Here is a 15,558-nt window from a genome sequence, read left to right as displayed (position 1 = left end):
GACAATCTCAGCCGCATCCTTCAACCTCACGAGTGGACTCTGGATCCCCCCACACTCCACTCCATCTTTGCTCAGTGGGGCACCCCTCAGGTGGACCTCTTTGCAGCTCCTCACAACCATCAGCTGCCCCAGTTCTGTTCCAGACTCTTCTCTCCTCATCGTCTGGCCCCGGATGCATTCCTGCTCGACTGGACGGATCGGTTCCTCTATGCCTTTCCTCCACTGCCTCTGATGTTGCGGACGTTATTCAAACTCCGCAGGGACAAAGCCACCATGATTCTCATCGCTCCTCGGTGGCCTCGCCAACACTGGTTCTCCCTCCTACTCCAGCTCAGCTCCAGGGAGCCCCTTCCTCTTCCTGTGTTTCCTACTCTACTTACACAGCAGCATCAGTCTCTACTGCATCCCAATCTGTCCTCGCTCCACCTGACAGCTTGGTTTCTCTCGGGCTGACCTCTCCAGAGAATCTATCTCAGCCTGTCCGTCGTATTCTGGATGACTCAAGGAAACCGGCCACCCTCCAATGTTACCATCAGAAGTGGACCCGGTTCTCCTCTTGGTGTCTGCTTCATCATCACGATCCCACCTCATTGGCGGTGGAAACCGTACTGGACTATTTGCTCTCTCTCTCCGACGCTGGCCTCAAGTCGACCTCAATCAGAGTCCACCTCAGTGCCATCACTGCGTTCCATGAGCCTATCCTCGGAAAACCTCTTACGGCTCATCCCCTGGTTTCCCGGTTCATGAGAGGCCTCTTCAATGTCAAACCACCCCTGAAGCCTCCTCCAGTCGTCTGGGACCTGAATGTGGTTTTATCAGCACTCATGGAACCTCCGTTTGAGCCTCTTGCCACAACTTCACTCAAATTTCTTACATGGAAGGTGCTTTTCCTCATTGCCATCACCTCTGCCAGGAGGGTTAGTGAGCTGCATGCACTGGTTGCCGACCCACCTTTCACTGTTTTTCACCATGACAAGGTGGTTCTGCGTACCCATCCTAAATTCCTTCCCAAGGTGGTCTCGGACTTTCATCTCAACCAGTCCATTGTGTTGCCTGTCTTTTTCCCTAAGCCCCATTCTCATCCTGGGGAACAGGCGTTGCACACGCTGGACTGTAAGCGTGCCCTTGCTTACTACCTTGACCGTACCAGGGCTCACCGCTCATCTCCTCAGCTCCTTTTGTCCTTCGACCCTAACCGTCTAGGTCGTCCTGTCTCCAAACGGACGCTTTCCTACTGGCTTGCTGCCTGCATTGCGTTCTGTTATGCTCGTGCCGGTCTCTCACTGGAAGGTGCTGTCACGGCCCACAGGGTCAGAGCTATGGCTGCTTCTGTGGCTTTTCTCCGTTCCACGCCCATCGAGGAAATCTGCAAGGCTGCCACTTGGTCCTCAGTTCACACATTCACTACTCACTACTGTCTGGATACCTTCTCCAGACGGGATGGGCGCTTCGGCCAATCTGTATTACACAATTTATTTTCCTAATGGCCAACCATCCCTCCTCCCTCTCTGTTAGCTTGGAGGTCACCCATGCGTTAAGAATATGCTGCCTGCTTGTCCTGGGATAAAGCACAGTTACTTACCGTAACAGGCAGATATTCTTACGACCCACCCACCTCCCCGGGTTGGCTTCTTAGCTGGCTTATTTAACTGGGGACCACGCACTCCTCCGTCGGGCGGGAAGGCACTCGCGCATGCGCGGTGCGGCCAACTAGAACTTTCTAGTGAAAATGTCCGTACCTGGGCTCCGTCGGTGACGTCACCCATGCGTTAAGAATATCTGCCTGTTGTCCCTGGATAACACCTGTTACGGTAAGTAACTGTGCTTTACCCGTACATGACATCCTACGGGAAACTTTTTATAAGAACTGGGAGAGCCCCCTCACTGTCCCTGGGGCCCCTCGCAAATTGGATAGCTTGTATCGGGTCATCCCCATCCCAGGGTTTGACAAGCCTCAATTGCCCCATGAATCTCTCCTGGTGGAGTCCACCTTAAAGAAAACTCAAGGCTCCAGTGTCTATGCTTCCACCCCTCCTGGCAGAGAGGGAAAAACCATGGATAAGTTTGGCAAGCGCCTTTTCCAAAATGCAATGCTATCCAACAGGGCAAATAATTACACCTTTCACTTCTCCTTCTACATGAAGAATCTGGTGCAACAACTCTCCTCCTTACAAAAATACATCCCTGAACGTAAGGTACCTCTTTTTCAACAACAAATTTCCAGTCTGCTCCAACTCCGGAAATTCATGGTGCGCTCCATTTATGACTCATTTGAGCTGACCTCTCGAGCGTCTGCCATGGCTGTTGCCATGCGGCGTCTGGCCTGGCTGAGGGTTTCTGACCTCGACATTAACCACCAAGACCGCCTGGCTAACGCACCTTGTCTTGGTGATGAACTCTTCGGGGAGTCCCTGGACTCAACAACCCAGAAACTCTCGGCTCACGAGACCAGGTGGGACACCCTGGTGAAGCCTAAAAAGAAAAATCCGCCTGCTCGCCCCTACAGACAGCAGTCTTCCTACCAACGCAGGTTCTCGGCCAGACCTCTCAACCCGCCTCAACAGCAGCCTCGCCGACCTCGTCAGCAGCATCAAACTCAGGCTCGCTCACAGTCTCACCAACCTGCCAAGCCTCTCCCTCCGTCAAAACCATCTCAGCCCTTTTGACTCTTTTCTCCAGGGCATAGCCAGTCTCCCATCATCATTGCCTCTTCCTCAGCCTATCGGAGGACGCCTCCAACTCTTCCTCAGCCGTTGGGAGGTCATCACATCTGACCAGTGGGTCCTCAACATCATTCGCCACGGCTACTCTCAACTTCCACACTCTTCCACCAGACAATCCTCCCGTAGAGTCTGCTTCTCACTCCTCCCAATCCCTCCTCCTCCTGAGGGAGGTACAATCCCTCCTTCTTCTCAATGCCATCGAAGAGGTGCCCTCAGACCAAAGGGGTCAGGGATTCTACTCCCGCTACTTCCTGGTTCCCAAGAAGACAGGAGACCTCCGTCCCATCCTCGATCTCCGGGACCTCAACAAGTGTCTGGTCAAGGAAAGGTTCAGAATGCTCTCCCTTGCCACGCTTTACCCTCTTCTCTCTCAACACGACTGGCTATGTTCCCTGGACCTCAAAGAGGCCTACACTCACATCCCAATCAATCCGACTTCATGTTGCTACCTACAGTTTCAGATACAGCACCGTCACTATCAGTACAAAGTGCTACCCTTTGGCCTCGCATCATCACCCAGGGTGTTCACCAAGTGCCTTATTGTGGTGGCGGCCTTCCTCAGGTCTCACGACCTCCAGGTGTTCCCCTACTTGGACGATTGGTTGGTGAAAGCACCTACGTCTCCGCTTGTGCTATAAGCCACTCAACACACCATCTCATACCTCCATCTCCTGGGGTTCGAGATCAACTACCCCAAGTCGCATCTGCTTCCCACACAGCGACTTCAGTTCATTGGCGCTGTTCTCGACACCACCCTGATGAGGGCGTTTCTCCCCTCCGACCAACAACGGACCCTGCTCCACCTCTGCCATCAGGTGCTCCTTCATCACTCCATTCCAGCTCGGCAGATGATGGTCCTCCTGGGCCACATGGCCTCGACGGTCCATGTGCTTCCTCTGGCACGACTCCACTTCAGGACACCTCAGTGGACTCTAGCCAACCAATGGTCACAGACCACAGATCCTCTTTCTCATCCCATCTCTGTGACATCTTCTCTTCAGCAATCTCTTCAATGGTGGTTGAACTCCTCCAATCTTTCCAGGGGTCTACTCTTTATCTACCCCCTCACTCCATGATCATAACCACAGATGCCTCCCCCTATGCATGGGGAGCTCACATGGGAGAACTTCGCACTCAGGGACTCTGGACCCCCTCAGGAGCGTCAACATCACATCAATTTCCTGGAACTCAGGGCCATGTTCTATGCTCTCAAGGCCTTCCAGCACCTTCTCTATCCTCAGGTTCTTCTCCTGTGCACAGACAACCAAGTCGCCATGTACTACATAAACAAGCAAGGCGGCACCGGATCTCCCCTCCTCTGTCAGGAGGCCATCCGCATCTGGACCTGGGCCACGGCTCACAGTCTCTTCCTCAAGGCTGTCTATATCCAGGGCGAACAGAACTCCCTGGCCGACAATCTCAGCCGCATCCTTCAACCTCACGAGTGGACCCTGGATCCTCCCACACTCCGCTCCATCTTTGTTCAGTGGGGCACTCCTCAGGTGGACCTCTTTGCAGCTCCTCACAACCATCAGCTGCCCCAGTTCTGTTCCAGACTCTTCTCGCCTCATCACCTGGCCCCGGATGCATTCTTGCTCAACTGGACGGATCGGTTCCTCTATGCCTTTCCTCCACTGCCTCTGATGTTGCGGACATTATTCAAACTCCGCAGGGACAGAGCCACCATGATTCTCATCGTCCCTCGGTGGCCTCGTCAACACTGGTTCTCCCTCCTGCTCCAGCTCAGTGCCAGGGAACCCATTCCTCTTCCTGTGTTTCCTACTCTACTTACACAGCAGCATCAGTCTCTACTGCATCCCAATCTGTCTTCGCTCCACCTGACAGCTTGGTTTCTCTCAGGCTGACCTCTCCAGAAAATCTGTCTCAGCCTGTCCGTCGTATTTTGGATGCCTCAAGGAAACCGGCCACCCTCCAGTGTTACCATCAGAAGTGGACCCGGTTCTCCTCTTGGTGTCTACTACATCACCACGATCCCACCTCATTGGCGGTGGAAACTGTTCTGGACTATTTGCTCTCTCTATCCGATAGTGGCCTCAAGTCCACCTCAATCAGAGTCCACCTCAGTGCCATCACTGCGTTTCATGAGCCTATCCTTGGAAAACCTCTCACGGCTCATCCACTGGTTTCCCGGTTCATGAGAGGCCTCTTCAATGTCAAACCACCTCTGAAGCCTCCTCCAGTCGTCTGGGACCTGAATGTGGTTTTATCAGCCCTCATAAAACCTCCGTTTGAGCCTCTTGCCACTACTTCACTCAAATTTCTGACATGGAAGGTGCTTTTCCTCATTGCCATCACCTCTGCCAGGAGGGTTAGTGAGCTGCATGCACTGGTTGCCGACCCACCTTTCACTGTTTTTCACCATGACAAGGTGGTTCTGCGTACCCATCCTAAATTCCTTCCCAAGGTGGTCTCGGACTTCCACCTCAACCAATCCATTGTGTTGCCTGTCTTTTTCCCTAAGCCCCATTCTCATCCTGGGGAACAGGCGTTGCACACGCTGGACTGTAAGCGTGCCCTTGCATACTACCTTGACCGTACCAGGGCTCACCGCTCGTCCCCTCAGCTCTTTTTGTCCTTCGACCCTAACCGTCTAGGTTGTCCTGTCTTTAAACGGACGCTTTTCAACTGGCTTGCTGCCTGCATTGCGTTCTGTTATGCTCGGGCCGGTCTCTCACGGCTCACAGGGTCAGAGCTATGGCTGCTTCTGTGGCTTTCCTCCGTTCCACGCCCATAGAGGAAATCTGCAAGGCTGCCACTTGGTCCTCAGTTCACACGTTCACTACTCACTACTGTCTGGACACCTTCTCCAGACGGGATGGACACTTTGGCCAATCTGTGTTACATAATTTATTTTCCTAATGGCCAACCATCCCTCCTCCCTCTCTATTAGCTTAGAGGTCACCCATGCGTTAAGAATATGCTGCCTGCTTTTCCTGGGATAAAGCACAGTTACTTACCGTAACAGGTGTTATCCAGGGACAGCAGGCAGATATTCTTACGTCCCACCCACCTCCCCGGGTTGGCTTCTTAGCTGGCTTATCTTAACTGGGGACCACGCTCTCCTCCGTCGGGCGGGAAGGCACTCGCGCATGCACGGTGCGTCCATCTAGTACTTTCTAGTTAAAAGTGTCCGTACCGGGGCTCCGTCGGTGACGTCACCCATGCGTTAAGAATATCTGCCTGCTGTCCCTGGATAACACCTGTTACGGTAAGTAACTGTGCTATATCCATCCTACCATTTTCTCTGCAAGAAATATCCCAACCCCTATATGTCCTATCTGTCCAGATTAGATTGTTAGCTTTTTTTGAGCAGGGACTGTCTATTACACATTAAATGTACAGCACTGCGTACGCCTTTCACTACTATAAAAGTAAAATAGTAGTAGTAGTATCTATTCCAGTGCAATAGATGAGACATTTTAGACAGATAGGTAATATCCCTATAGCCACATGCATCTGCAGAAGGAATCCACGCTGGATTTTTCCTCTTGCCTCTGTTGTACTTCACTGGGCTCCTTAGCTCCACCTGCAGTTTTTTCCTTTTGCATGCATGCCTGCAGGAGTATTTGTTCTACTCTCCCCATTTTATTGCAGAGTAGGAACATGGTCTTCTCTTCACATGTTTGCCAAGTTTTACAGAGTAGATGTGACAGCAAGACAGGACTTTGCCTTTCAGTCCTCGGTCTTAAAGCTTGGCGCAGCAAGCCCGCCCTAGCTTTTTAGGGACTGCTTTTGTATGTCCCATCTGTCTATAATGTCTCATCTATTGCACTGGAAAAAGAGATTATGTTCTTATTCTGGTAAACTCTTTTCCAGTAGATAGGTGAAACATTCTAGACTCCCGCCTAGTCCTTCCTGTACCTGCCTACTTTTTATCTGCTTATGCTTTTCCAAGCTGATTCTTGGATGCCTGTCGAAATTGTATACATCTCTATAATAAAACCCTAAGCCGCGCATGCGCACTTCCACTTCCGTGTTCCGTATGTCCATGGCTTGAAGAAGTGCACATGCGCGACTACAACACACTCGCGGCCCTGTGGGGCAGTGGCAGCAACTGAGTGGTGGAGAGCAGCCCCGCTCCGCCCGTTGACCCTCCACAAACCTCCCAGCTCCAGCGGCGTAGGCAGCACTATAAACATGCTGCTTCGCTCCCTTCTACTGCCGATTTCTTCTGCCGCGTCTCTGATGACATCATCGGAGACAGACGCGGGAGAGGAAATCGGCAGTAGAAGGCTGCGAAGCAGTGTGTTTAAAGTGCTGCCTATGCGGTTGGAGCCCAGAGGTTTGTCGGTGGTGGGAGGGTCAGGAGCAGGCCAGATCAGCAGAACAACGGCAGTAAAAGAAGGGGGAGGGGCCGAACGGAGCAGGTAAGAGAAGAGCAGATGGCGGTAAGAGAAAGGAAAGGGGGGTGGGGGAAAATGCTGCTACTGCTATACAGGAGGGGAAGGGAAATACCGCCGCTGCTTCTGCACAGGAAAGGGGGGGATAGGAGGGAAGTGGGATGGAAATATTGCTGCACAGGGAAATGGGGAAAATGATAGACAGACAGCGGGAGGGAGACAGAAAGAAAGAAAGACACGGGCAGGGAGAGGGACAGAAAGACAGACAGAGAAAGGGGGCTAGGGAATGAGAGAGAGAGTCAGCGGGAGGGAGACAGACAGACATATATTCTAGTACCTGTTAATGTAACGGGCTTAATGACTACATAATAAAACCCTAAGCGGTGCATGCGCACTCCTACCTGCATGTTCCGTATGTCCGTGGCCGGAAGGAGTGCGCTTGTGCGCCTACAACTGCCCCACACTCACGAAGGGAGAAGATACAGAAACAAAGAAAGACTGACAGACAGCCAGGGAGAGAGACAGTAAGACAGGGGGCCAGGGAAGAGACAGAGACACACAGGGGGACAGAGACAGAAAGAAAGGGGGGCAGGGAGAGAGATAAAAAACAAAGAAAGAAACGCCTCAGCGACCCATTGTGCTAAAAGTCTACACATCTATTCTAGCACCCGTTAATGTAACGGGCTTAAATACTAGTATATATATATATATATATATATATATATATATATATATATATATTAAGTTTTATATGGGAGTAGTTTCTGAGCTCCTTTGAAGTCTTTGTTGGCAGTTAACATTACTGCTTGATTTAATTCTTGAGCAAAGCAGTTGATTTTTTCAGCTTATTGCTACAGGTGCCTCTACTTCACGTGTATTGGGTGGCTCTCAGTGCTTGGGTACTAATCGTCAGTGGAACTAAGGAGCCCAGTGAAGTATAGCAGAGGCAAGAAGAAAAATCACGAATGGATTCCTTCTGCAGATGCACATGGCTATAGGGATATTACCCATCTGTCTAGAATGTCTCACATATCTACTGGAAAAAAAACTTACCATGGTAAGTACATAATCTCTTTTTTCATTTTATAAAATAGGTGCATTGCATAGCTGTAGTTTCACTAAGGAGATCTAGCAATAGCATGCTGATTGTCTCAACAGTGAGAGAGAGTCTATGTTTTATGTACATGATATAGAAAATGGAAGAAATACCAGATTTTTATATATATAAATTTTTAGTTCAAATCTTTTTTATTAGCTAAGATTGGCAACAGACATATATAACAAACATAAAAATATACATGTTACAATCTTCCCTTTTGTCTTCATTAGTAGCACATTAAAAATCAAAACTTGTCTCTTTCCATGATTACTGGGCACTCTGTGGCCTGAGAAGTTATCTACAATATCGTTGAGCCCTATTCCCTCATTTCCTCCCATCCTTCACCCCCAACTCCCCTCTATTTCTTGTGCTCTAGTCTGTTAACTAACCGGAATAAATTAACAACTTCAGAAGGTCTTTATTCCCTTAGAATCTCCTGAGATAAACACATATACCTTCCCCTTATTTCTCCCCCCCCACCCCAGTTGACTAGCTCCAGACTCATTAGAAGTACCATCTACCCAAACTAAATGTTTAGTATATTTAAAACAGAATTGTGCATCCTGGATGTCAACGATTGAATATAAGGATTAGCTCCAGACTTGCATAAATATATACTTCCTTTTATATGTGGGTGGTGTTGCCCATGCCTCTAGAAGCATTAATGTATGATAGTCCTCTCTCCAATGCCAGTAAGTCGGGGATAACTCAGAAAGCCAGTGTTACAACACACATTATCCTAGGACAAGCAGGTATCATATTCTCACATGTGGGTGAGATCATCCTCGGAGCCCCGGTAAGGACAGCTGCTTAAGTGCTCTTGCACTTTAAGAATTTAAGAAAGTTTGCGACTGACCACACCTTGCATGTGCAAGTGCCTTCCCACCCAACGTAGGCGCACGCTCCTCAGTTTTCACTCTCAGCACCGATCATCTTCATCGAGCCATGCTTCCAAGCATCACTCCTCAAGGCACCTATCTCCTCCAAGGCGTCAACACAGGAAGCGTCACTCTTCTGGACATCACTCCAGTCATTCCCAACATTCTTCTCCACGTCTCCATTCCACTAAATCTGGCAAGCATTCGTCCAAGTCCATGCACATTTCTCCTCACTGATCAACCAAGCATAAGTCTGTTTCGCATATTCCATCGGAATAGCACCGAGCCAAACGTCGGTACCATTCTCCTTCAATTCCCGTGGATTCAGACCTTCGTCTTAATTATATTCATGAGGCAGCTCCATCTTTACAAAGGTTATGGTTCTCAGGCAGAGCATTCTCCTTGCACCACTTTTCATAGAGAGCCTTCTCCTTCTGAGGCAGTCTCTTTTACTCACTTTAGCAGACAAATGAGTAAAGACATGGCTGTGAAATTGGAGGCAGACTCCAAGTATTCAGAGGAATTTATAGAAACTATGGACGTACAAATAACCTCCTAAAGAACTTCTCAAGCTTCCATTACATGGCATTTTAAAGGAAACTCTCTGAAAAAAATTGGGAATCTCCTTTCTCTGTCCTGGCTGCTCTTCAAAAGCTTGATTCTCAATTTAAAATCATTCCCATTCCTGGTTTTGATAAACCTCAACTCTCACATCAATCTCTCGTAGTGGAATCCACTCTCTTAAAAAATCTGCTTCTTCTAAAGTCTATGCCACTGTTCCTCCAGGGTGAGAAAGTCAAATAATGGACAAATTTGGTAGACGTCTCTACCAGAATTCCATGCTGACCAACAGAGTAGTGTCAAGTATAATTTTTATTTTACATGTTATCTTCAAGTATTGGGTAAAACAAATGCCAAACTATTATAAGTATCTTCCATTTCATCGGAAGTCAGAGTTCCAACACATGTTTAATCCTCTCACACAACTCAGGCAGCATATGATATAGTCTTCATACAATGCCTTTGAACTGTCTTGAGTTTCTGCAATATCTGTAGGCATGAGAAGACTGGCATGGCTCAGGATAGCAGTTATGGATGCTAACCTCCAGAATCAGTTAGCTAACATTCTTTAGTTAGGAGATGAGCTTTTTGGAGACACTGTTGAGAATGCAACTCAAAAACTTTCAGCTCAATTCAATACTCAGACCTAAGCCTAAATCCTCTGCCTCTAAATCTTTCAAGCCCTCTTCTTTCTATCAGAGCCGCTATACGCCAAAGTTTACTCCTCTGATAAGAACATAAGAAATGGCTTTGCCGGATCAGATTCTAGGTCCATCCAGTCCGGCGACCCACAGCTTTGAGTAAATTGACGGTTTACCTCAAGAATGGGCCAAAAATGCCCCCAACAAAACTATGCCTGTCTTCCTCTTTCTGTGATCTTTTGTAGTTTATGAAAGCTAACCTCTTATTCCTTACCTTCTCAGCTACTACTTTTGAGAACCAAAGTGACCTTCTTTTCCTCTTACTTTTACTTACTTACCTCACAAAAAGGTTTGTTGTCCTTACAATAACTCCTTTCAGGTTTGTCCACTGCATTTCTACTCCTTCCAGACGTACCCATCCACAAAATTCCTTGATGTCTTCCCCCATCCGAACATAGTTATGTTTTTTTTTTAAGTCTAGAACCTTTACATTTGAATGAGCCCTCTCTTTACCCATCTTAATATTAAACCGTACCATGCAGTGATCACTGGATGCCAGATGATCACCCACTGTAACATCAGAAACACTTTAGTCATTTGTAAGCACTAAGTCCAGTATGACCTCATCCCGTGTGGGTTCCATTACCAACAGCTGGAACAGTTCTGGTAGAGAATCCAGGATCTCCCTACTTCTGGAAGTATACATATTCAGAGTTTCCAGTCTCTCCTCATACGTCATTTGGCACAAACCCCCAACCATTTTCATCACCTTTCTCTGGACCACTCAAGTCTTCTTATATCCTTTGTTAGATACAGTCTCCAAAATTGAACACAATACTCAAAAAGTGGGGTCTCATCAATGACCTATACAGGGGTATCAACACCTTCTTTCTTTTTACTGGTTTTGCCTCTTTCTATACAGCCTAGCATCCTTTTCACACTGTTTCCTTTCATTTAGATCTTCGGACACTATTGCCCCAAGGTCCCTCTTACCTCCCTGCACATAAGGCTCTCTCGGATTTCTAATCCCCAAATGCATCATTCTGCACTTCTTTACATTTAATTTTAATTGCCAGACATTAGACCATTCCTCTAACTTTTGCAGGTCCTATTTTGTGTTTTTTCACTCCCTCCTTGGTGTCTACTCTGTTATAAATCTTGGTATCATCCACAAAAAAGGCAAACCTTTCCTTCTAACATAGTAAATGACGACAGATAAAAACCTGAATGATCCATCCAGTCTGCCCAAACATACACTGTCTGTAATTTAATGATTTAATTTAAATTGTTCTTTTTCTTAGATATTTCTGGGCCAGAAATCCAGAGCTCTACCAGGTATTGTGCATCTATTGGTGTTTCCGTCAAAGCTCCCTCTAGCTCATCTAAACCATCCGAGCCCATCCCCATATATGTGACACAGTGTCGCTCACAAACATAATGAATAGGATCGACCCCAGCACTGATCCTTCAGGCACTCCACTACTCATCTTTTCCTTCCTCCTAGCGAATTCCATTAACTATCTGGTGTCTGTCCATCAACCAGTTTCTAATCCAGTTCACCACTTTGGGTTCTAACGTCAGCCCGTCAAGTTTGTTCAAGAGCCTCCTATGAGTAACCATGTCAAAGGCTTTGCTGAAATCTAAGTAAATTATATCTAGCATATGTCCTTGATTCAATTCTCTGGTTACCCAATCAAAGAATTCAATGAGATTTGTTTGGCACTATTTATCTTTAGTAAAATCATGCTACCTTGGATCTTGTAAGCCATTAGATTTTAGGAATTTTACTATCCTTTGCTTCATCAGTGCTTCCATTACTTTTCTAATAACCGAAGTGAGACTTACCAGTCTGTAGTTCCCGCTTCACCTCTGCGACCACTTTTGTGTATAGAGACCACATCTGCTCTTCTCTAATCCTCAGGAACCATTCCTGTCTCCAAAGATTTGTTGAACAAATCTTTAATAGGACCTGCCAGAAATTTGCTAAGCCAGAAATTTGCTAAGCTCCCTTAATATCCCAGGATGGATCCTGTCTAGTCCCATCACTTTGTCCTCCTTCAGTTAAGAACATAAGAATAGCCTTACTGGGTCAGTCCAATGGTCCATCAAGCCAAGTAGCCCGTTCTTACGGTGGCCAATCCAGGTCATTAGTACCTTGCCAAAACCCAAGGAGTAACAATATTCCATGCTACCAATCCTGGACAAGCAGTTTTTCAAGTTGTTCATGAACACTTTCCTTTGTGAACACCATTCTTATGTGTAACTTTTCAAGACAATCTCGGTCCTTCTCCAGAATTTTCTTCCGTGAACACAGAGCAGAAGTATTTGTTTATCATGTTTGCTTTTTCCTCATCATTCTCCACATATTGGTTCATATCATCTTTTAGTCTCTCAATTCCATTTTTCTTCTTCCTCCCTTCACTAATATATCTGGAAAATATTTTGTCTCCCTTTTTTTACATTTCTAGCCATTTGCTCTTACGCTTTGGCCAGATGTATCTCTCTCTTGATTTCTTTCCGTTTCATCTGGTATTCCTTTCTGTACTCCTCCTCTTGAGTATTTTTATATTTCAAAAACACCAACTCTCTTGACTCTATTTTCTCTGCCTCTAGTTTGGAGAACCATATTGATTTCCTTTTTCTCTTATTTTTATTTATTTTCCTTACATAAAAGTCAGTAGCCATTTTTATTGCTCCTTTCAGCTTAGACCACTGTTTTTCCACTTCTTTTATGTCTCCCCTCCCAATAACTTTTTCTTCAGTTTCTCTCCCATTTTACTAAAGTCCATATGTTTGAAATTTAATTTTATGAAATAAAATAAATGCTATGTGTGAAAATATGGTAGTCTGTTTAGTGCTCAGTGCTCTAAACTGCAAGAGGCTAGGACTGGCTAATGTTTGAGTGAATATACTAGGAAGTAATGCAAAATTGGTCTGCCAAACAGTAGTGATGACTCCCATGAATTTATTTAATCTCCTCTTTCTGTGACTCGTAGCTTTCCAATGGAATTCCTATTGAAAGTTGGTTCATGGACAAAAATGATAAGGAACTTCTTAAGCTGATTCCTTTTCTAGAGAATCTTGTAGAGCTGGTGAGTATTTCTCTTTTTCACACGTAATGGATTCTCTCAAATGAGTTAACTATTTTGTATGTGTCATTGGGGGAATACCTGAAGCGCTGTATCTGAGTATTCATCGAAGGGGGCCTGCAATCCATTTGGATGCTATTTCACAGATGTATCTTTCCAGCCCTCTACTGTTGTACACCAAGTTGCAGTTCTCTCTCTCTCTCTCCCCTCCCAGACTACGTTCTCAGAGAGAGAATGTACAGTACTGGTTTTACCATCTACTTCCTGTTTGAAACTAGATTCTATCTGTTGCTGTGCCTTGTTCTTTCTGGCTCCCTCCCCCTGGAACGTAATAGTCCTATAAAAAATTTAAAATTTCTTTAGAAACCCACTTTTTGGAATCTGCCTTCACTAGTCTGGTCAGTCTGGACTGCTGGGGCCATGGTAAGGTAGGCATACTTCCCTGCTGTTGCTGCTATGCCTCCTTTTCTGTTTATATGGAGTTGCGCTCTCTCCAATCTTTTGAATTATTGTAAGTCCTTTCTTTACTGCACCAGTCACAAGTGGGTCGTGACCTTGTATGCACTGAGCATAATTAACTTTACAAAGTTTTCCTAGACTAAACATCTCTATTGCACATGTGCTAGAGTTTTAGTGTTACTGAGATCTCACAACTGGTCTTCTCTCCCTTCCATTGGCTTAGTTACAGGAATTTCCAAGAGACTGTGTCAGTTTATTCAGTAAATGTGCTTATTTTCCTTCTGGCCTCAGCCAAAATTTTATTTTTCTCTTCCTTATTCACTCAGCAAATGCTGGTGCTACATGTTTATGTGAAAAGAAAAAAAGGCTTGGTTTCTTTCTCTAATACTGAAACTGATAACTATTTGGTTTGTTTTTCCAGGCTAGCTAATCATTCTTTCTGTTGCAAAGACATAGGTTTCTGTACTGAAGCTGTTGTCCTTCTTTAGACGTGAACTTTGCGGAAGGATGTTACTCATATCTTTCAACTCCTCCCCTTCAGCAGTGAAAAATAGCTCCCTTTTCAGCTTTTCCTTTTGCAAGCGAACTAAGAAGGTATGTTCTGATCTGCTCTGCTTCATTTTATTATTTATTCAACCTCCAGCACTACTCTAAGCAGATTACTCTTTAAGGGTAGATACTTTTTGGCAAAGGCTTAGACGACTTCATGGCCAGTGATACAGATTGCTGTCCCATATTTCTACCAGATAGCAGAATTTTATGTTCCACTAGGAACAGCAGAGGCACTTTTCGTTCCTCTCAGAGATCCTGCCTATTTTCCTCTGGTTCCTCTTCTCAGAGACCCTTCCAAGGGTCCAGACAGAGATTTGGCAACTACAGTCACCAACAACCATCAGGGTCACGTGACAGCACAGTCACCAAGAAGCCACAATAATGCCAGGTTGACTGCCATGCCGCCTCACATTAGCAGGAGACTGTCAGCTTTCTGGATGGCATGGAAACAAATTTAATCAGACCATTGGGTCCTGGCCATTATGCAAGAGGCTACAAGATCGAGTTTTTCGCCCTCCTCCAGATCTGTTCCTCAACTTCCCACCAGATAGCCAGAATAAGAGGCCAGGGTCCGAGTCATGGTACAGCAACTCTTGGACATTCATGCCATAGAACCAGTTCCTGAAGAAGAATTGAGCTTCGGTAGATACTTTATATACTTCACTAGTATTTAAGCCCGTTACATTAACGGGTGCTAGAATATATGTCTGTCTGTCTTTCTTTATTTCTGTCTCTCTCCCTGGCCCCCTTTGTCTGTCTGTCTTTCTGTGTCTTTCCCTGCTCCTGTGTCTTTCTTCTTTTCTTTCTGTCTCCCGCCCTCCTGCTGTCTTTCTTTCTATCTGTCTTTCTCCCTGCTCCCTATGCAGCAGCATTTCTCTCCCCCCTCCATTTCCCTGTGCAGCATTTCCCCCCACCCCACTTCCCTGTGCAGCAACAGCATTTCGATCCCCCCACACTTCCCTGTGCAACAGGCGCAGCAGCATTCCCTCCCCCTCCATTTTTCTATGCAGCAGCAACAGCATTTCCCTCCTCCCCCTTCCCTGTACAGCAGCTGCTGAAGCATTCCCTCCCCCTCCATTTCTCTCTCCACCCCACTTCCCTGTGCAGCAGCAACAGCATTTCCCTTTCCCCCACTTCCCTGTACAGCAGCAGCATTCCCTCCTCCTCCATTTCCCTCTCCACCCCACTTCCCTGT

At 46.6% G+C, this 15,558-nt stretch overlaps 1 protein-coding gene across 4 annotated transcripts in view; it reads left to right on the top strand.

Annotated features, from left to right (window-relative positions):
- The window catches only part of CTDSPL2 (CTD small phosphatase like 2), a 202,553-nt gene that overhangs the window by 168,756 nt on the left and 18,239 nt on the right, over window positions 1-15,558 (top strand). For all 4 annotated transcript variants that reach the window (XM_033920362.1, XM_033920361.1, XM_033920364.1 and 1 more), the window contains one exon: window positions 13,260-13,355. In XM_033920362.1, the coding sequence (XP_033776253.1) occupies window positions 13,260-13,355 (96 nt within the window). The remainder of the gene's footprint in view (window positions 1-13,259; window positions 13,356-15,558) is intronic.

The sequence above is a fragment of the Geotrypetes seraphini genome, chromosome 14 (genome assembly GCF_902459505.1).
Source record: "Geotrypetes seraphini chromosome 14, aGeoSer1.1, whole genome shotgun sequence".
Taxonomy (NCBI): Eukaryota; Metazoa; Chordata; class Amphibia; order Gymnophiona; family Dermophiidae; genus Geotrypetes; species Geotrypetes seraphini.
Note: the sequence above shows the minus strand (reverse complement) of the source record. Positions and strands in the feature narration are given on the sequence as shown.